Consider the following 21,408-nt stretch of genomic DNA (forward strand, 5'->3'; position numbering starts at 1 on the left):
TCGTTCTTTAGAATAAATCTGATAGTGCCACCCTCTCCAGACTTCTGCAGTGGTTTCCCACTAACCTGAGCCTGAAATCCAGTCCTTAGCGGGGACACATGTGTTCTGATCTGGCCCCATTCACCCACTCCTTCGATAAATATTTATTGAGCTTCTAATATACCACAAGCACTGGGGGGTATGAAGAGCAAAAACAGACAACAGTCTCTGTCCTGGAGCTTATTTATAATAGCAGAGGAGAGATTAATTAGAATCTTAAGTTAAATTACAACCATTGCAAGTGGCACAAAGGAGAGGCATGATACTGCAGTGGGGACCTTTCTGCAAAGTGCTCACCTTTCTAAACCCAACATTTACCCCTGAACTATCTGCAGTTCCCCAAAGACCTAGGCACTACCCTCCTGCCTTTCCACGAGCTGTTCCCTCTGCTAGAAGGGCTCTCTCCCTCCTTACTAGCTCCACTATTTTTTTAGTATTTCCCATGTGTTGGGTACTGTGACAAGGACTTACCACCAAGTAAGTTTCCTCTTGCATTCTTATTTCCTCTTGCATTCTTTGGCTCAGTCTTAATTGGTGGGTACTACTGTTATCCCCGTTTTCTAAACAGGAAATTAAGGTCAAGAAGGCAACGTAATTTGCCCAGAGACCCGAAACTAGTACGTGAAGAAACTGGGATTCAAACCCAGGACTGCCTGACTCCAAAGCCCATTTTCTTAGGCACTTAAGTACTGTGTCTCCCAACTCCTTCACGTTCGCCTCATTACCCCCCAGTCGCCTTCCCTGACACACACCCAGTCGAGTTGAGCGCTTCCACTCTGTTCCCACTGGCCACAGCCACCACAACACAGTAATTTTAATTTTCTAGTCGCACCACTAGACGGAGCCCACCCTAGACAAAGACGCGGTCCGCATCTTTGCAAGCTCAGCGACTGGGGAGGAGACTACAGCTCACGTGGGCGGAAGTGTGGCGCCCCTCCCCCCCCCCCGGGCTTGTCTAGGAAGACCGGAGGACTGGACTTGGTGGCCATCCGGTTCTGGCGCCCTGGGTGGGGCGGGGCGAGGGGCGGGCTGGCCTGGCCCCGAACCTCCCCTGGCTGGCCGCGACTCCACCCGTGACAAGTTGCTGGGGGGAACACAATGGCCGAAGCGGCGGAGGTAGCACTAAGTGATGCGGACACTGAGGGTGGCCCGGCGGCGAGGCCCCGCAGTGGCGGTGTGTACGGCGCTGGGCTACTGGGCCCAGGTCTCTGGCTCCGCCAGTCTGGCCCAGCCGCCAGGGCCCCAGTCAGTCACGGTCCCATCCCGTGGTCTCCCGCTCGCAGCCCCAGCCTGCAGCTTTGAGGTCCTCCGGGCGGCCCACCCAGCCCGGGTAGGCAGGATGGCCCTTCCTGGCTCAGCGCCTCCAGGGCTGTTATCTACGGGAGCAGAGCCCGTACGGGATGCGGCCAGGCCGGGTGCGCTGCCAGTCCACGCACAAGGCGGTCTCCGAGAGAACCGAGTGCAGGAGAGTGAAGGGGACCAGGTCATGCTGGGTAAGGAGCTTCTTCAGTGACTCCAAGAGTTATTTATGGGGACCTTGTGACCTTCGCAAAACGAAGTTTCTTCTGGGTTGGATGAGGGTCAGGGTGTTGGCTTCTTGGATTTGGAACAAGCATCACAGACCTCTGAATCCCTCTGGGATACAGAACTGTCTCTGTTCCGTTTTGAACTATTATCTAAAAAGTCAGGCTCACTGCGCCAGTGCTCGTCCCTCCCACCCCCACCCCCAAAAAATGCCTCTAGCAAATAAAATGCGACATCCTGATGCCTTGCAGTTATTCCTGCACTCAACTAAAGTAAGTTAGATTTGGTACAGTAATACACAGAATTAAAGGTTTCTGAACAGTGATTAACATGACGAAAGTGATGCATAACTAACAGCATTGTCCAGTCTGAACTGAAGCGGGAAAATCTTGGTGTCAAGATCATTAACCAAGTAACAAAATTTAAACTATCCATTATTTATTGAGCGCTAACTCTGCCAGGTGTCATTTTAAGCACTTTACATGTATTTAATCCTCACAAAACCGCTTTTAAATGCTATTACTGTCCACATTTGACAGATGAGGAAACAGAGGCACAGAAAGGTTAAGTAACTGAAGGTCACACCGCAAATAAATGGTAGAGGCAGACAAGGCAGCCTATGTCCAGAGCCCATGTTCTTAATGACTATGCTCCAGTCTTTATGGTAATCTACTGAAATCCGGAAAGCCATGAGTGGTGCCAGGGGGAAATTACAGGAATGGAAAGAATGACATTTTTTTCTGAAAAATTAACTGGACTTCATAGTAAGCGTATTAGTTTCCTAATTACCACAAACTGAGTGGCTTTAAACAACAGAAATTTATTCCCTCACTGTTATGGAGGCTACAAGTCCAAAATCAAACTGTTGGCTGGGCCATGCTCCCTCTGAAGCCTCTAGGGAAGGATCCTTTCATGCCTCTTCCAACTTCTGGTAGCCCTAGGGGTTCCTTGGTTTGTGGCAGCATAATTCCAATATCTGACTCCATCTTCATATGGTTGTCTTACTTCTGGTTCTCTGTCCAAATTTCCCTCTTCTTATAATGACACCAGTCATATTGGATTCAGGGCCCACCCTAATGACATCATCTTAACTTGATTACATCTGCAAAGACCCTATTTCCAAATAAGGTCACGTCCATAGGTGCCAGGTAGACATGAATTTTAGGGGGACACCATTTAATGCAGCACAGTAGGGAAAAATTATTCAAGAATAATGTAAGATTAGGAACTTGGGGCAGGGCATTACCAGAGACAAGAATATTAGAAAAACATGCCAGTTTCAGAATTGTAAATTTAGAAATAATCTGGTTTCCAAGAGAAAATTTTCACCATTTCATTTGGTTGTGAGGTATAGATTTTGTCCAGGAAGTCCAGCTGGCTCTTTAGCTGGGCCTTACGCTCTGATCACCAGATTTCAGGGTCTGGTCCTACACTTTCCAGGTCCAGAAATTTTACTTTGTCAGTGTACCTATCCAGAATTATTCAGGCCAGGGAAACAGACTTACCCAAACCACAAGAGAGTGGTATAAAAAACAGGGGAAAATACAACTGCCTGATCAGAAATTGAGTGGGCTGTCAACACATTTTCTATCTAGGAAAACCTATAGAGGAAGGTAAATTCTAATCAGAAGTTTGCTTAGGGCTTCCCTGGTGGTGCAGTGGTTGGGAGTCCACCTGCCAAAGCAGGGGACGCGGGTTCAAGCCCTGGTCTAGGAAGATCCCACATGCCATGGAGCAACTAAGCCCATGCACCACAACTACTGAGCCTGCGCTCTAGAGCCCGCGAACCACAACTACTGAGCCCAAACGCCACAGCTGCTGAAGCCCACATGCCTAGAACCCGTGCTCAGCAACAAGAGAAGCCACCCAATGAGAGGCCCACACGCCACAACGAAGAGTAGCCCCCGCTCACGGCAACTAGAGAAAAGCCCGCGTGCAGGAGCAAAGACCCAAGACAGCCAAAAAAAAAAAAAAGGAAAGTTTGCTTAGTGGGCATGGAAGCAAAGCAAGGGCATTGTCAGGTAATATTAATGCAGATGTCATCCTGCTCTGATCACTTGGTATATCTACGTGCTCTTGGGAGGAGGGCAGGTGTCTGCCAAGGGGACAGAGAATACCCCCATGAGCTGGAGTGAGCACCCTCCCCTGAACCAGTGCTGGAGGCACAGGCACATTTTTGCTCTCTGAGTCCATCTTTTCTAGATGTAGAAACCTAGTGTTTCTTCATATCGGGTTTAAAACAATTGATTAAGTTCCCCTGTCTTGATTATTATAATCATACTCTATCCAGTGCTCCTCTGAAACCAGGTCCTGGTAACCGTGATTGGACTTAGGAATTCCAGGATTTCCTTACCTCTTTGAGTTATTTCTACATGTGGATAATTTCAGCCATTATATGTTGATACTTGCTGGTTTATTATTAAAGAGTAATCTCTTCCAAGTTCTATTGGCATCTTTACTTTGCTCCTTTGAAGGGATAGCAAGCCCACCCATCCTTCCTTTACCTCCACTACTCTCTATACTTCCCCACAGACTTGTGTAATCAGGCACAGTGCTGTGTTCTTACTGGGCCCAGAGGCAGCCTCTGCATTTAAAGTGGTGCTTTGAGGCAATTACTTTTCAGTCCTTCATGGTTGACAGTTGAGATAAAACTACTTGCCATTCTTCTCCCTATTTATTGGGTATATCCACTAAATGGCCAAGAAGATGAAACTGTAACTAAGGGTCTCACCTCTCAGGCAAAAATATGTCATAAACAACTCTTGAAGTATCAAGGCTGCTCACCATGATCCACCTGACTGCCCTTCTCACCTCCAGAGGTGGGCTCCCAGCAACCAAGTTTATCCCGTGTGATACCCCCTAGCCCCTACCACCACCGATTACAGTCAAAGTCAACACTTGACCTAAACTGGGACAACTGATCCTCTTTTCTAAGATTTTGGAAGTGGAACTAAAGAAATCTAGTTAATACAGGGCTGGTCTTTTGCATAAAGGAAACTTTAAGATCCAGGAGCTAAGGTACTAAAGGAAAAAGACAGTTTGCCGAGAGAATGATGTGGACTCAAAGTCTGATTCAGTAGCTCTCCCGTGTGTTTCTGACAATCCGCCGAGTTTGGGAACTGCTTTTACAGACCATAGAGACCAAAGTTAGGTTTAGAAGCCTTTCTCTTTCCCAGATTATAACACCATTTTTGAGAATCTAGAAGCTCAACCCAATCATAGAAATGTTTTACTTTGAACATTTGTTTCCCCTTCTAAGAATTTCTTTTCTCCTAGCATAGTGGAGGGAAGCCATATATATGTAACGAATGTGGGAAAGGCCTTAAATCAAAGCTCAGATCTGATTATCCATCACAGCATTTATACTTTTAACTTATGTTTCAGATAATGAAAAGAAAACTGAGAAGGAGGAATGGAAGCTAAAGCAGGAAATTTCTGAAGAAACAGGATCAGGACACCCTGTACAAATACCCCATGGATCTAAATTCTTAGGACCCAGTGAAAGTGAGAACAGCTTGGAGAGGCAACAGGTAAACTCAGCAGAGGCTGGACTGCTACACTCTTCTTTTGAGGAAAAGGGGTTCAGCCAAGTGAGCATTACCCTTAAGAAAACCCTTAGAGGAGAGGGAAAGCTTGACATTAATAAGAAAGTGAGAATTTGTGATCTGACCCCAACCGTTACACATCAGAGAGTTTCAACAGAGGAAAGAACCTATAGGTGCAAGGCATGTGGCCAGAGCTTCAAATAGAAGTCAGGACTTACTCAGCATCAGAAAATCCATACCATAAAGAGAATCTATAAGTGCAACAAATGCGGAAAGGTCTTCAGCAGGAGCTCTAACTTGTTTATACGTCAGAGAATTCACACGGGAAGGAAACCTTATGTTTGTGGTGACTGTGGCAAAGACTTTAGCTGAGCTCCAATCTCATGCGACATCCGCGAATTCATACCAAGGAGAACCCGTATGAATGTAATCAGTGTGGAAGAGCTTTCAAGGGAAGCTCAAACCTTATCCTGCACCAGAGAATTCATAGTGGAGGGAAGCCATATGTATGTAATGAATGTGGGAAGGCCTTCAGTCAAAGCTCAGATCTTATTATCCATCACAGCATTCACAGTGGAGAGAAACCCTATGAACGTAATGACTGTGGGAAAGCATTCAGTCAGAGCTCCCATCTTGTTAACCACCAGAGAATTCATACTGGGGAGAAACCCTATGAATGCAGCGAATGTGGAATAGCCCTCAGGCAGAGTTCCCTTCTTATTCAGCATAGTGGAGAGAAACCCTACAAATGCCCTGAATGTGGGAAAGCCTTCAGTGGGTGCACAGTTTCTCTTAAACATCAGAGACTTCATATTGGAGAAAAACTTGAATATGAGAAAGCCTTCAGTTCAGATTCAGAACTTAACGGACAGGAGACAATTCACAAGGAAAAGAAATCTTATGAATGTAATGAATGTGGAAAAACCTTCCTAGGCAGCTCAGATGTTATTAGATATCAAACAATTCACACTGGAGAAAAACCTTTTGAATGCAGTGGATGTGGAAAGGCCTTCAGCAGGAACTCAGTCCTTATAGAACATCAGAGAATCCATACTGGTGAGAGGCCTTATAAATGCAGTGAATGTGGGAAAGCCTTTAGGGGGAGCTCTCAACTTATTCAGCATCAAAGAATTCACAGTGGGGGGCTTCCCTGGTGGCGCAGTGGTTGAGAATCTGCCTGCTAATGCAGGGGACACGGGTTCGAGCCCTGGTCTGGGAAGATCCCACATGCCGCGGAGCGGCTGGGCCCGTGAGCCACAACTGCTGAGCCTGCGCGTCTGGAGCCTGTGCCCCGCAACGGGAGGGGCCGCGATGGTGAAAGGCCCGCGCAACGCGATGAAGAGCGGTCCCCGCACCGCGATGAAGAGCGGCCCCCACTTGCCGTAACTGGAGAAAGCCCTCGCACGAACCGAAGACCCAACACAGCCAAAAATAAATAAATAAATAAATAAAGTAGCTATAAAATTAAAAAAAAAAAAAGCACAATGTGAGAGTTGCAAGTTAAGTTTAAAAAAAAAAAAAAATAGTGGAAAAAAGAATTCACAGTGGAAAGAAACCCTATGAATGCAATGAATGTTGCAAGACTTTTAATCAGAGCTCAGACCTTATTCGACATCACAGGGTTCATAGTGGAGAAAAGCCCTATGAATGTAATGAATGTGGAAAAGCCTTCAGGTGGAGCTCAGACCTTGTTAGGCATCAGAAAATTCACACCGGAGAGAAAGTTCATGAATGTAATGAGTATGGAGAAACTTTCAGTCAGAGCTCAGGTCTTAGCATCAGAGACACCACACAGAATCCTAGGAAGACAGTAATGATAAAATGTCTATATATATATATATATATATATATATATATATATATATATATATATATATTTGTTTTTAAATACTGTTGTGTCTACCTTTAGCCATCGTAACTATAATACTTGGAAAATTCTAAGCTTCTTAAGAGCGATTTTCATCTGATTCAGTTTTGAGTGTTCAGCCTCAGGCTGTGTGCAGATTTGTCCTTCCTAAACACTTTCCACAAAGACCTTGATGGGGTAAGCCTTTAATTACATTTTCACTCCTTACTTTATCATCAGAGGTTCCACACCACAGGGGAATCTTGCAAATGGAAGAACTTGCTTGTAAAGCACCTACATCATCACAAAATTGTGTCCTCGTGTGTCCTCTTCAGCAGCACCAGGAATCTAATAACTTTTCCCATCTTTTTATCCATAATATGAACTGTACCAAGGGAATATAAGATAGGTGTGATATCCTGAACTCTAGAATGAATGGTTCTTCCTGGGACAGAGTCTAATCCAAAAGTCTGAAAATGGTCCTGATGTTTTCTCATTAGAATAAATGTCAATATATAGAGTAGATTACGGAGTTTGAGCTTGTTCTTCCATTCCTAGTAAAATCAGATACAGAAGCAGCTAGTTTAATTAGGAAAAGGAAGTGACTAGTAAATCATAGGACAGTTACCTTCTTTCATATAAGGGTAGAAGTTGTGATGAAATCTCTTCTGTAGGATTTAAAAGTATAATGGCACTTTGGAGTCTGACATACTGAAATCCAGGTTCTGTCACTTTTGATCTATGTAATCTTAGGCAATTTTTTTTTGTTTCTGAGCCTTGGTTTTCTCATATGTAAAATCAAGATAACGATACCTCCCTTGGGCTATCTTGAAGATTAAATGAGACAATTTTGTTAAGCACTTAGCAAAGTTCTAGACACATAGTATACAACAAATGATAGATGTTTTTATCAGTAGTTCCTATGGGCGGTGATTATCTAAGGCATTTTGAAGGAAAGGAGACAACATATTCTCCCAGGCTAAAGTCTTCTGGAAAATTACATGATTCTGCATTTCCTGATCCTACTTTAAGTCAGAAGGGGCTTGGCTTAGTGTAAGTAAATGGTAAGGATTGGGGAAAGCGGGGGTGGGGGGGATTTATACAAATGTTCAAGGATGCTGTATCTTTTTTTTTCTTTTATTTTTTTTGTGGTAAGAACACTCAACATGAGATTTACCCTCAGCAAATTTTTAATTGTATGACACAGTCTTTTAACTATAGGCACAGTGTTGTACAGCAGACCCCTAGAACTTACTCATCTTCCATAACTGAAACTGCACCTGCCGAATAGCAACTCCCTATTTCTCCCTCCCCCCAACCCCTGGCAACCACCTTTCTATGCTTTGCTTCTGTGACTTTGACTATTTTAGGTACTTCGTATAAGTGGAATCATGCAGTATTTGTCCTTCTGTAGGATGCTGTATCTTGGAATAATAAAGTTAGCAGTGAATCTGAGAAAAGTTACTATAGCACTATAGAGTTGAATTAAGATTTTTCTTGGAGAGGCTAGCGTTAAGCTGAAAGTATTAAGAGGTCAAATCAATAAGTATCCTGCAAATATGATAGTGAACTTTAATTCCTGTAGGTGGCTTAACTGGTTTTGAGACAGTAATAATCAGAGAAAATAAGGAGGTCTCAACTTTTTCACATGATAGAAAGCAACAAACAAAAGTCCAGGACCAGATGGCTTCACAGGCGAATTCTATCAAACGTTTAGAGCAGAGTTAACAAAACCTTGATACCAAAACCAGACAAAGATATCAAAGAAAGAAAGGAAGGAAGGAAGGGGGAGGTAGAGAGAGAGAGAGAGAAAGAAAGAAAGAAGGAAAGGAAGAAAGGGAAGGGAAGGAAGAAAGAGAGAGGGAAGGGAGCAAATTACAGGCCGTATCATAAAAGGCAAATTGTAGTGAGTTGGAAAGGCTCTTTCGACCATCTGAACTATTTCAAAGGAGTCAAGTCACTGTTGTATGCTTTAATCTTTGTGTTCTTATAACTCATCAGGTCTCCAGTCCAGTGACCTTTCTATCCATTGTCCCTCCCTGGTTTTTACGCTTTCCTATTAGATACCTCTGTCCAACACTTCAGCCACTCTTTTACCAATATCCTTTTTGCCTCATTCTTCAGTCACGTGTACCTAGCCAAAACAAAACTACCATGGACAGTCCTAATTGTCCTTTCCTGAGCCTGCATCTGGGTTGAGGAAGAAAATCACAAACCTAGGGAGACTTATGCCTTTGAGCACTCAACACTAATGCAATCTCTAGTCGGCACTCTCTCCCATTACCTGTAATACCACTTAACACCTCCCCCTCTCTTTGCACATCTAACCACCCACCCACCACCCTTCTTAGCACGCAATCTCTTCACAAAGAAAGCAGAGACCTTTGCACAGAAACATTTTCAACTTTTTTCTTCCATTCCTTTCCCTCACACATCTCTCATATACTGTACCCAACTTTGCTCCCTTCTTAATAGAACTGCCTTTTCTCATATCTAGGGGGTCATCTTTCTGTCTGTGCTTCCTATCCCACTCCCTCTGGGACCTCACTCCATCCCATTATCCCATCTCCTTCCTGTATCTTCACCTCTCTTCTCCACTGCCCCTTCCCAGATGTGTACAAATATGTTCAAGTATCTTGCATCCTAAAAACCAAACAAAATTCAACCCCAACCCATTTTTTCCCTATATCATCTCCCTTTGTAGCCAGTTTTTGCAGGATCTTAGTTCCCCAACCAGGGATCAAAACCGGGTCCTCGGCAGTGAAAGCACGGAGTCCTAACCACTGGACCACCAGGGGGATTCCCACATTGTCTCCAATTCTTAACTCTCTTCCTCAACCCATTGAGGTCCCTCTCCCAACACACTGTCAAATCTGTCTTTACCAAGCACACCAGTGACATTGGTCACCAGATCTCCTCTTTAGCTGGCTCCTTTCCTCCAAACCATTTCTTCCCTGAAGCAGGATGGGTTTGAATGTAGCAGCTGAGGATGTTGAAAATAGAGCAGGTAAATATGTTGATGTCCTTTGGCTGCAGCTAGAGTACAAATAATTTCTCCTTTCAGCTTCTGAATCTCTCATGAAATAAAGATTTGGAGGAACTTTCTCCCTACTTCTGAAGTTTATGAGATTAGACGACCTAAAATTCTGGTCAGTCATGTGACGCTATGGCCATGTTTTGTATGGTTGGGCATGAGTTAAGCCTATGGTGAAGAGGGCCTTGAACAGCTGGGAACGAGTTTGGAAGGACTGGTTTCTCTGTCTCTGGAGTTTTATTAGAATCTTGGGTAAAATGATTTTTCCTCATTACCTCTGAAGGGTATCCATGACCATTTTTTTGGATGTGTGATCAAGGAGACTGTACCCCCATGTGCTTTCTTTCCTCTTAGCATAAAGAATCTCTGGATCAGATCTGGCAGCACCTTGAGATCCTGAGAGTGAAAGTGAACTAGGCTTCTCTGAGCTGTGGTCTTCCATTGCTGTTCTACTTGCCTCAGAACTGTTCACCTTTTTAATCCATCATACACACCACTATTTGATTCTCTTGAAATACTGCTTTTATTATCTCACACACAAACATGCAAACTCACATTCAAAAAGTAGCCAGTGGGGCTTCCCTGGTGGCGCAGTGGTTGAGAATCTGCCTGCCAATGCAGGGGACACGGGTTCGAGCCCTGGTCTGGGAAGATCCCACATGCCGCGGAGCAACTAGGCCCGTGAGCCACAACTACTGAGCCTGCGCGTCTGGAGCCTGTGCTCCGCAACAAGAGAGGCCGCGACGGTGAGAGACCCGCGCACCGTGATGAAGAGTGGCCCCCGCTTGCCGCAACTAGAGAAAGCCCTCGCACAGAAACGAAGACCCAACACAGCCAAAAATAAATAAATAAATAAATAAATAAAAATAAAAATAAGGGAATTCCTTTTAAAAAAAAAAAAGTAGCCAGTGGCTGCCCGTTACCTAAAGTAAAAGTTCTTGGCTTGGCGTTTAGTTTGAGGTCTGGTCTAATTACTGTCCCTAAACAGCTAATGCATCGTCCTGACTCTTATCTCAGGCTCTCCTGATCCCCTGCGGCATTCAGAGTCCCCACCGCTTAAACTAACTTTTTCTTTAAACACAGGCAACGTGTCTGACAGGTTCTGACGGGCACACACTCAATTCTTTAAAGGAAAATGCCTTGTCGCTTTTTTTTTTTACATTGTTCATTGTAAGAAAAATTCAAACACTGAAGCATGACTTGTTTGAATGAACAAACCAAAGTCCTTTGTTTCTCCAGTCTCACAGCTTACAGGAAGCCATTATTACATTGTAAATCTTTTATGCATGTTCTCCTTTTTTCTTCACACTCCCTACACATTTAGCTTTTTGAAAGCAGGGAACTATATTTTTGTATCCCCTCTCCTCCAACCCAGACCTAGACTTACATATATATTTTTGTTCAATAAATGTTTGAATGAATGTCCGAGTTTATAATTTTCTAGTTTTGTAGCAGTTGTTGAAAACTATAGTCATCACAGGAGCACAGTATATGTAATTTCCTTTTTTTTCTTTCCATTCCAGATATAACCGTAAACTAGTCACTGCAGAAAAAAATTCAGGTTAAATTATATTTTGCTTGCTTGGTCAAAGTATCCATTTATTTCAAATTAAACTTGGTGACTGGTTTCTAGTTAAGTGTTTTTGTTGTTGTTTTGGCTGTGCCGCACAGCTTGTGGGATCTTAGTTCCCTGACCAAGGATCCAACCCCGGTTCGGAAGTGAAAGTGCCAGAGTTCTAACCACTGGACCTCCAGGGAATTCCCTCTAGTTAAGTATTTTAATGATTCCCATTTGAAATTCAGTTGTTTGCCAGAAAGTGGTGCTTCATGTTACATCTAAATGTAATTGCTCTCTAGCACTTTCTTGGGGTCTTCTTACCCGCCCCCTGCCACCCCTAGTCAGAGTTGTTTTATATACATTTGGCTGGTGCACACAATTTTGGTAATTTATATTTTGCCAGAAGATCATCCATTTCATCTAGGTCTTCCAATATCCTACCCTAAAGTCCTACCCTAATGAAATGGTCTGTAATTCTTTTCATCTCTTCTGATTCTATGGTTATGTTCTATTTCTCATTCCCATTCTGGTTAATCTTTCTTTTTCTTAATAAGGCTCTAAACAAGTTTATCGGCTTTATTGCTCATTTTAAAGAAATTAGCATTTGAATTTATCTCTTCTTTTTAATTTTTCCTTTTTTTAAAAAAGTATTTATTTATTTATTTACTTGGCTGCACTGGGTCTTAGTTGCGGCACGCAGGATCTTCTTTGCAGCATGTGGGATCTTTTTTTTTTTTAGTTGCAGCACATGGGATTTTTAGTTGCAGCATGCAAACTCTTGGTTGCGGCATGTGGGATCTAGTCCCCCTGCATTGGGAGCACGGAGTCTTAGCCACTATGCCACCAGGGAAGTCCCCGTTAATTAGTTTTTATCTTTACTGATTCACTCATCTTTGCTTCTTTGGGTTTATTTTACTATGATTTTAAAGTTTCTTGGGACTTCCCTGGGGGCACAGTGGTTAAGAATCCGCCTGCCAATGTGGGGGACATGGGTTCGAGCCCTGGTCCGGGAAGATCCCACATGCCGCGAAGCAACTAAGCCCGTGCGCCACAACTACTGAGCCTGCACTCTAGAGCCCGCGAGACAGAACTACTGAAGCCCGCGCACCTATAGCCCGTGCTCTGCAACAAGAGAAGCCACCGCAATAAGAAGCCCATGCACTGCAACGAAGAGTAGCCCCCGCTCACAGCAACCAGAGAAAGCCCGGGAGTAGCTACAAAGACCCAACACAGCCAAAAATAAATTAATTAATTTCAATAAAAAAAAAGAAAATTCAGCTTTAAAAAAAATAAAGTTTTTTAAGGTGATTTAAATTGTTTTATATCTGTTTTCATTAACAAGTGAGGTAGTTAAGGTTATACATTTTCAAGCATGGCTGTTGCTAGGTCCCATAGATTTTACCACGAAGTGTTCTGTTTATTGCCTGTCCCTAAACAGCTAATGAATTGTCCAAATTCTTATCTCAGGCTTTCCTGATCCCCCCTGCAGAATTCAAGAGTTTGTAATTTCGCTTTTGATTTCCTCTCTTGATCCAGTTGGATTTTCTTTCTGATTTTTACTAGTTTGCTCAAGTTCTAGTGCATCCTATTTTTTCCCTTGTTAATTTGGACGTTCTACTGTACTTTTCCATTCTCATAATGGTTACCTTCCCTAGAACTCATAATCAGACGCCTGTTTCTCTCATCATTGGAAAAGAAGATGGCAGTGATTTCCTCTATCAACAAGTCCTTTTTCCCCCACCCCAGTAAACTGCAACCTTACATTTCTTTTTATTCCTCCGCAGGAATTGATTTTATTTACTAACGGACACGCATAGGCTGGTGGTTGGGAATATTTTCTCCCTGGGGCTAACTTCCTCCTCGGCTGTGACCCTCTAATCAGGTCTGGGAAGATGTAACTAGAAAACAGAACGTAGAGGAGGAAATGCTGCAAAGAGGCCACGCACAGGCTGGAATTTCCCTGCCGTTTAAATCGGCTTGGACGGCCCCTGGACCTACAACTGAACAGAAAAGCGAGGCACTCCAGCCGTTAAGCCAAAAGGCCCGCTCACACCGGCCCCGCTCCCCTGCCCGAGGACTGCGATTCCCAGAGCCCTCCGCGACCGGAGAGGCCGCGACCGCGGGTGCGCAGGCGCACAGCTGGCCCCGCGGGTGGGCTGGAAGCGCGCTGCGGAGAAGTGGTCAGATGGGAGCTCCGGGTCCTGCGAGGTGAGTCTTAGCGGCGGCGCCCCGGGTGTCGCTCTTTGGCCCGCGCTGCTATGGCCAGTCCCGGGAGGCAGCGGCGGTTTCTGCAGTGAGCACATCCCTCAGGCAGCCCTGTGAGGAACCGAGGCCAGACCGCGCGGAACGGGGTCTGGGTCCCCACGGTTCCCGCGCCCGGTTGCACGGATTACGTCACGCGTTGTGGAGGGCGGGGGCTGGCCCGGTGCCCCTCTTCTCTTCTCTGGAGATCCCAGGGGTTAAAGTGAAGGGTGGGGAATTGTAACTGGTATGGAGGACAGCCCCCTCCCCAGGCGATCGGGCGGTCCCCTGCAGTGCCGTGCGCAGAAGTTCAGCTGGGGGCTGTCGCCGCCGGAGCATCACCCCCGAGAAACAGCCTTCTGCGCTCGTCTTCCGCGCTTCCTTTGTCCTCGGCCAGCGCCCCTGTTTGTGTGCCTTTAATGGCCTTTCGGTGCGTCCCACCTCCTTCCCTTTAGATTTTCCTGACGCTGGACACCTTACCCGAGACCACGTCTTGCCCATAGCAGCCGCATCTCAGGACCCTGCTACAGATCCTGGGCGTTTGAATAAGATTGCCTCATAGGAAATTTAAATTTTTCTTTTGTTGTGGCCACTACAGAAATTTGAGAAAGAGTGGAGGGGCCATCTGGGAGGAAGCTGCCTCTTCAGTACCTCTGAGAGTAATTGAAAACAGGCAAGTCACCTTGCACTGAAAAGTTACTCAGCTCTGAGCTCTGGAAACTTGGGTTTTGCTTAAGACTTGTTTCTTCCAGTGGGATCCCGGAACACATTTTTTTTTCCTGCTGTTTTCTCCTGCTATAGCATTTATCTAGTTGTATTATCTAGTGTAGCAAACTCTTTACATATCTGTCTACCAGATTGTAAGTATCTCAAAGGCAATGACTCTTACTGGAATAGGAATCTGGAGAGGAATGGAGAAAAAAGTATTAAAGGGTATAGTACAGGGTTTGGCTCTTGGTAGATGCTGAGTGTGTGTTAATGAATTAAAAAAAAAAAAAGAATGATTTCTACTTATGTTACAGGGTGCCCTTGAAAGACTCCTGCTAGTATGGGCCGTCTACAGAGCCAGTCCAGGCTAGGATGGCTGGATCACTAACAGCAGCTGAAACTCTGGCCCTTCAGGATACACGGGATCAAGAGAAGATTATGATGATGGAGCCAAAGGAAGAGGAACAGTCTTGGGAGTATGAGACCAGGCTACATGGGAACCACTCTCCCAGTCAGGAGATCTTCCGCCAACGCTTCAGGCAGCTCTGCTACCAGGAGACTCCTGGTCCCCGGGAGGCCCTGAGCCGACTAAGGGTACTCTGCTGTGAGTGGCTAAGGCCCGAGAGGCACACCAAGGAGCAGATCCTGGAGCTACTGGTGCTGGAACAATTCCTGACCATCCTACCGGAGAAGCTCCAGTCCTGGGTGCGGGGACATCACCCTAAGAGTGGAGAGGAGGCTGTGACTGTGCTGGAGGATTTAGAGAAAGGACTTGATGAACCAGGACTGCAGGTGGGAAGGGGAACGTATGATCTGTTGTGGGAGCCAGATCAATGACCTTCAGGCTGGACAGAGGGGCAGCAGTAGGGGGAGTTGCCAAGTTCAAAACTCTTTTTTGAGCCAGGTAGAGCAGTGAGTGTGTGTTTCTGTGTGTTTTTTCTGCCCTCAAGCCCTGAATAAGACTCTAGCTCCTCTTCCTGCCCCTGTGCTGACTCTGAGGAGGCTCTCTAAAGTCTCCTTGGAAGCTTTGGCTCCACAGAAACCGAGTGGTGCCTGATCACCTCCAGGTCCCAGGCCCGGCACACGGACCTGCACAGGAAGAGCCGTGGGAGGAGAAGGAAGCTGTGGGAGCTGCCCAGAAGAAACCAAGCATCCAGCTCCAGCCTAAGGAGACCCAGCCTTTCCCAGAGAGCGGTGAGGAGCAGGATTCTGTGGGGAAGGAGAGGAGGAGGAGAGAGGATAAAGGGCACAGAGTAGGTGGTCAGAAGTTGGCTCTCCTCATCTTGGCCTTACTATTCTTACCTCTTAGGTGAGAGACTTAGCCTGTTTCATCACTCACAAAATTAGGAATAACGATAACCTACCTCATGTAGTAGCTGTAAGGATTAAATTTCAATCATATCTGGCTGTAAAGCCTCACCAGCATCTCCTTTAGGGCTTTAGAGAGCCCTACAACAGGACCAGAAAATACTTCATTCACTTCCTGCCTCATCATCTCCACTGCCCTGGGCTACAGGCCAGCCTGGAAGTCTTTTCTCTTTTAACTTTCTCATGACTCCCAAAACATACTTTTTAAGCCATAACACACTCCGCGTGAGACACAGCCTGTCATCACCTTTATCTACCACCTACCCCCCACCTAAAAGCCCTATTTGATATTCTCTTCCGTCTACACTTCTGCCCTTCAGATTCACCACAGAAACTTCCTTCCCGGCCTGCCTTCATCCCCACAAACATGCTCTCCTCTCTCCTGCGGCAAACTCTAGAGTGAGAGCCTCAGGACCACGCACTGTCCTTGCTGAGTGCTGTATGACCTCATGAACCATCGGGAACGTGACATGAATATGTTGCTAATCAAGAAGACTCTATTTAATAACTTCGTTTTACACCACAACCCCACCACCTCCAGACAAAAGCATATAAAAATTCAAATTCTTGTTAGCAACAAAATGGGAAAAACCAGAAATGGAGATTAATCTTAGTTTCTGCTCCATAAGTATATTTTCCAGCACTTCCTTGACTTTCTTGCAGAGTTCTCCTTGTTTTCTTTACTTCTGTTTTGTAAGTCTCTGTACAAAGCTAACTACTGTTTGACATTTTTTTTCAGCAAGCATGTTTCAGATTTCTTTAACCACAAGCATTTAACCTGAAAAAAAATGTATTTTTAAAGTCTTGCATTACCTTATAGCAATTGCTTTTTGTCCTCTTTAGACTACAGAAAGCGTTACAATTAAAACACAAAAAGCGTTAGAGACGTTTTAAAAACCAAAACGCAAAGCACTCTTCTCTTCATTTTTTAAGGAGCAGCTCAAAGGGAAAGGCAGAAAGCACCAAGAAGGCAGTCGTCCCTTCAGTAAAGGAGCCAGCTGCTTGGGGATCCTTTTCTGTGGCTAGAGATTTGTGGGGCAGGGAATGACTGGGAAGAGGTGAAGGTCACGGAGTCAGGAGGAGCAGGGTCTTTGTGCGTTTAGGAACATCCCTTTTCCCTCAACCTGTGATTCTCATTTTTCCCTTCCCACACAACATCACTCCCCAGTTTCTTGAAAATACTATTTTTGCTCATATTTTTTAAGAGTAAATCCTAAAAAAGAAGGTCCTGCCTTGAAATTTATTTTTCAAATAACATTTTTGCAGTGTTCCATTAAAGAAAATTTAGAAAAAAACAGATACGGGGGAGGGGGGAGAAAAAAGGAGAAACCTTCTCCCCTACACAATCCCATCACCAACAGATGACCAGTGTTCATATTTAAATGACTTCCCTTCTGAATTTTGTCATGTGTGTATATTGAATATTTTTTAAGCTTTTATTTTCATGCCAGAAATCCTAATCCAAGTGTCATTTCTCCATACATCCAGAACAGGTATATTTACATTTTCCATCAGTTGTTGCAGAAGATGATGCAGAGCCCAAGGACAAAGGGTCGTTGCCAGAACCACCCATTACTGACGTGGAATCACAGGTGCTCAGAGAAAAACTCACCACCAGCACCTCTACATTTGAAGCTGCCTCTGAAGTTGAGGCCCCTTTAGAGCAGCAGCAGAGAAATCTCAAGGGGGAAAGACTGAAGCAGTCCCCCGCTCAGGGGAAAAGCTTCAGGCAGATGGTTGTCACCCTTAAGACAACTCCCACAGGGAAGAAAGACCATGAATGCAGTGAATGTGGTAAAGCCTTCATTTATAACTCACACCTTATAATCCACCAGAGAATCCATTCTGGAGAGAAACCCTATAAGTGCAGTGACTGTGGGAAAACTTTCAACCAGAGCTCAAACCTCATTCAGCATCAGAGAATTCATACAGGAGAGAAACCCTACGAATGTCATGTGTGTGGGAAGTCCTTCAGGTGGAGTGCTCATCTTGTTCAACATCAGAGGGTTCATTCAGGGGAGAAGCCCTACGAGTGTAATGAGTGTGGGAAGGCCTTCAGTCAAAGCTCATATCTAAGTCAGCATCTGAGAATCCACAGTGGAGAGAAACCTTTCCTATGTAAAGAATGTGGGAAGGCCTACAGATGGAGTTCTGAGCTTATCAGACATCAGAGAGTTCATGCCAGAAAAGAGCCTTCCCAATGGACTGTGGGTGAGAAAGTCTCCAGGCAGAATTGTACTTTTGTCTAATCAGTTTTAGGACTATATTCCATAAAAGTTATAAGCACCTTAAGATTTTTCCTGTGTCTTTCTTGATTTAGGAAAAAATGTTTACCTAGTCCCACCTGCAGCTCATCGCTTCATGCCCTCTGTTTGAGATGACTGTATCAACTAGCATGCCTTTGGCTGCGAGTAACAGCCAAGATGCCGACTTCATTAGGGTTCCGGGCCTGGCACAGAGCAGCTGTGCAGGCAGTGGCCATCCTGTATTAGTATTATTGTGAATGGGTCTTTGGTCCTGGCCCTTCCTCAGCCGCATACTGAGCTGCCTCTTGGGACAGGGTCACATCTACAAGTGTCCAGGCATGAGACAGAAACCACACGTGTTCTTTGAGCAGGGAACGTTTAATACAAAGAAGTGCTAGCTAGTAAAGGGGGATTATCTGTTAAAGGAGGTAATGAGATCTTAGTATAGGAATAGCAGCATGGGGAACAGCTACTACCTCTAGGACTGAGGGAGAGCACCAGAGGAAGAAGCAGACCTAGGAGAGCCAACCCTCCCCCACCCACCCACCCCACCCCCTGCACTCCCAGCCCAAGACTCTGCACAGGTGAAATTCAGGCCTGACTGGACAGGTGTGGCTGCCCCAGGGGTGTGTGCGAGCTGGTCTGTACGGGCTTGCAACAGCCAGTTCTGCACTTCTTTTCGCCAGCCTGCATTGAAATTGGTCATGGTGAGAGTATTCATGCCATGGAAGTCAGGAAACGCTACAAATCAGGGCTTTTCTTTTTTAACTAGTTGTTAAATATTGACACTGGCTGGTGAAGTTCATCAAGGCGCTTCAGAGCAGGAAGCCACTGGTCGAGGTGCCCGCAAACACCAGAGGACGGGTGCTGCGCTGTAAGGACAAGAAAGAAAACTACCAGAAGGAGAAGCCCCTTCCTCTTTGCTTTGTCCCTCCAGTGCCCTTCACTGGCAAAGCCTGACACTGTGCCAGCTGGCAAAGGGGAGATGTCGACAGGTCCAGCTCCAGTCTCACAGAGTACGGCAGGGGACGGCAGACTTGGCGTGAGGAGGTGATTACTTGCTAACTGGCCCATGTTATAAGCTCCTTTCCACCTCAGGACCTCTGTCCTCATTCTCCACTCCCTAACTCCATGCTCTCCTCCCAGGTAGTTACATAAGTCACATTTTACTTTGTCTAGATCTCCACTTAAGTGTCACCTCTTGAGAGAGGCCTTCCCTGACTCTGAGATACAAGTTTTATTTCTCTCTCACATAAATGTCCAGACATGAGCAGGTGGTCAGCAAACAGCCCACAGGCCAAATCCATCTTGCGGCCTGTTTTTTAAAGCCCACAAGCTAAGAATGGTTTTTACATTTTTTTAAGTGTAAAAAGCAGGAAAAAAGAGTGACAGACTGTGGCTCACAAAGCCTAAAATATTTACTTCTGGCCCCTTACAGGAAATTTTTTTCAAGCCCTGGTCTAAGGGACAGCTCAGTTTAATTTCACCAGGTACGTCAGGGACCCACCTTGCTCCTCTGTCCCCTAGATTAGGATGTGTTTGTCTGCATGGTTGATGCTGGATCATTACCGTATCCACATTCCAGCTCCCAGGAGGAGTGACGTAATGGTCTCAAGGACAGGCAATTTCCTTTTCAGCAGGTGTCACAGAAGGTGCCCCAATCCTTTGGTGAAGATTCAACTACACAGCCACATCTACCTACCAGGGAGGCTGGAAAACACCTCTAGCAGGGTGACAATTTGCCCAATTAAAACTGGAGAAGGAGAGAACAAATTTGGGAAGACCATGAGCAGTGCTCCACCCCACAGAACATCTCCCCACTTCTGCAGCCTGGTGCTGAGGACTGACTGGGGAAGGAGAGTCCTGGTCCCTGAAAGGGCAGAGCAGGATCTGGGAAGCAGAGGATGTGGTCAAGACGTCAAGGGTATGGATTAGAGCTTTGGTCTTGGTGGTGGTCACTCCAGAAATAGCCATCATTTTGACTGCAGCACCCTGTATTCGTCACTGAGAAGAGCTGAAACCAGAATATTTCGTAGGCAAAATGTTGACCTGAGGCCATCTCTTTTGACTTCGTTAGTGCAAAAGAAGCTATTCCAACAGCAGAGGTTCTGTATACTTAGTCTGGTTGTATTACAGGAACTAGTTCCGTATCCAAGAGGGGCTCCTGGGAGTTAAAGGTGCCATACTGGTCCAATCATAATCTGTTTGTGTTTCTATGTATGAGTGCCCTGCTCACATGTGCATTTTGGAATTCACTGATAGCAAAAAGTTCCCCTAGCTGTGCAGCTGAATAAACAAAAGAACTTGTACCTGCTAACGAGTGTGGTCTTTTGTCCACAGCAGGAGATAGAGGAAGAAACAGATTGTTCCCCGTCTCAGGAAGCTGACAGGCAGCCTGTAGTTGAGAGAACCCTTTCAGCAGCAGTGGTCAGTTCAGCGGTGGTGGGCTCTGGAGGCAGGCAGCCAGTACAGATCCCAAAGCTCAGGACTCACTAGCTGTGGTGATCCTGTGAGTTCATGACGGCTGCCCTAACAAAGTACAATAGACTGGGTGGCTGAAACAATAGAAATTTATTTTCCTAAGATTCTGGAAGCTGGAAGTCCAAGATCAAAGTGTTGGTAGGGTTGGTTTCTTCTGAGGTCTCTTTCCTTGGCTTGCAGATGACCATCATCTCCCTGTGTCTTCACATGGTCTTCCCTCTCTGCATATCTGTGGCCTAAATTCCTCTTATAAGAGCACCAGTCATCCTGGGTTAGGGCCCACCCTAATAACCTCATTTTAACTTAACTACCTCTTTACAGACCCTATCTCCAAATGCAGACACATTCTGAGGTACTAGGGATTAGGACTTCAACATGAATTCTGTGGGAGACACAACTCAGCCTTGGGTAAATCACTCTCCTAGTCTCAGCTTTCTCCTCTGTAAAATGGGGGAAATAATAGTACCCATCCATAGGTGGTGATGGGGATTAAATTCAATAACACCTAGCCCAGTGACCAGAACAGGTAACATTAAAAAATGTTAGCTTATATTAGTGATATGAAATTGTTGAAAGGCAGCAGTATCCTAAGTTATGTCTGAGTATTCCAGAATCTAAAATACCACCCAGGGAATAAGTTAAGTAGAGAAGGAAAAAGTATTTGATAAACACTTTTTATGTACCTTGATATTCCTGTTCATATGCAAGCAGTTAGAAGAGAAAAAGAAGTCTTAATTAGTGCAGTGGATGCCAAGGTGTGCCCCCCCACACTTCTGTTCGCAGCGGACACGAGTGCTGCCTGCTGACAGCTATCCCTG

The 21,408-nt window shown here is 45.3% G+C and overlaps 1 protein-coding gene across 1 annotated transcript; it reads left to right on the top strand.

Moving 5' to 3' along the window:
- The first annotated feature begins 1,018 nt into the window (after positions 1 to 1,018).
- Positions 1,019 to 18,155, top strand: ZNF232 (zinc finger protein 232). Its single transcript, XM_059908171.1, is given in 7 exon segments — positions 1,019 to 1,532; positions 4,948 to 5,093; positions 13,429 to 13,754; positions 14,386 to 14,460; positions 14,810 to 15,287; positions 15,563 to 15,689; positions 17,352 to 18,155. Coding segments are annotated over 7 exon segments (2,277 nt in total). The 5' UTR covers positions 1,019 to 1,168; the 3' UTR covers positions 18,113 to 18,155.
- Positions 18,156 to 21,408: the final 3,253 nt, after the last annotated feature.

This window comes from Balaenoptera ricei, chromosome 20, assembly GCF_028023285.1.
Source record: "Balaenoptera ricei isolate mBalRic1 chromosome 20, mBalRic1.hap2, whole genome shotgun sequence".
Classification (NCBI taxonomy): Eukaryota; Metazoa; Chordata; class Mammalia; order Artiodactyla; family Balaenopteridae; genus Balaenoptera; species Balaenoptera ricei.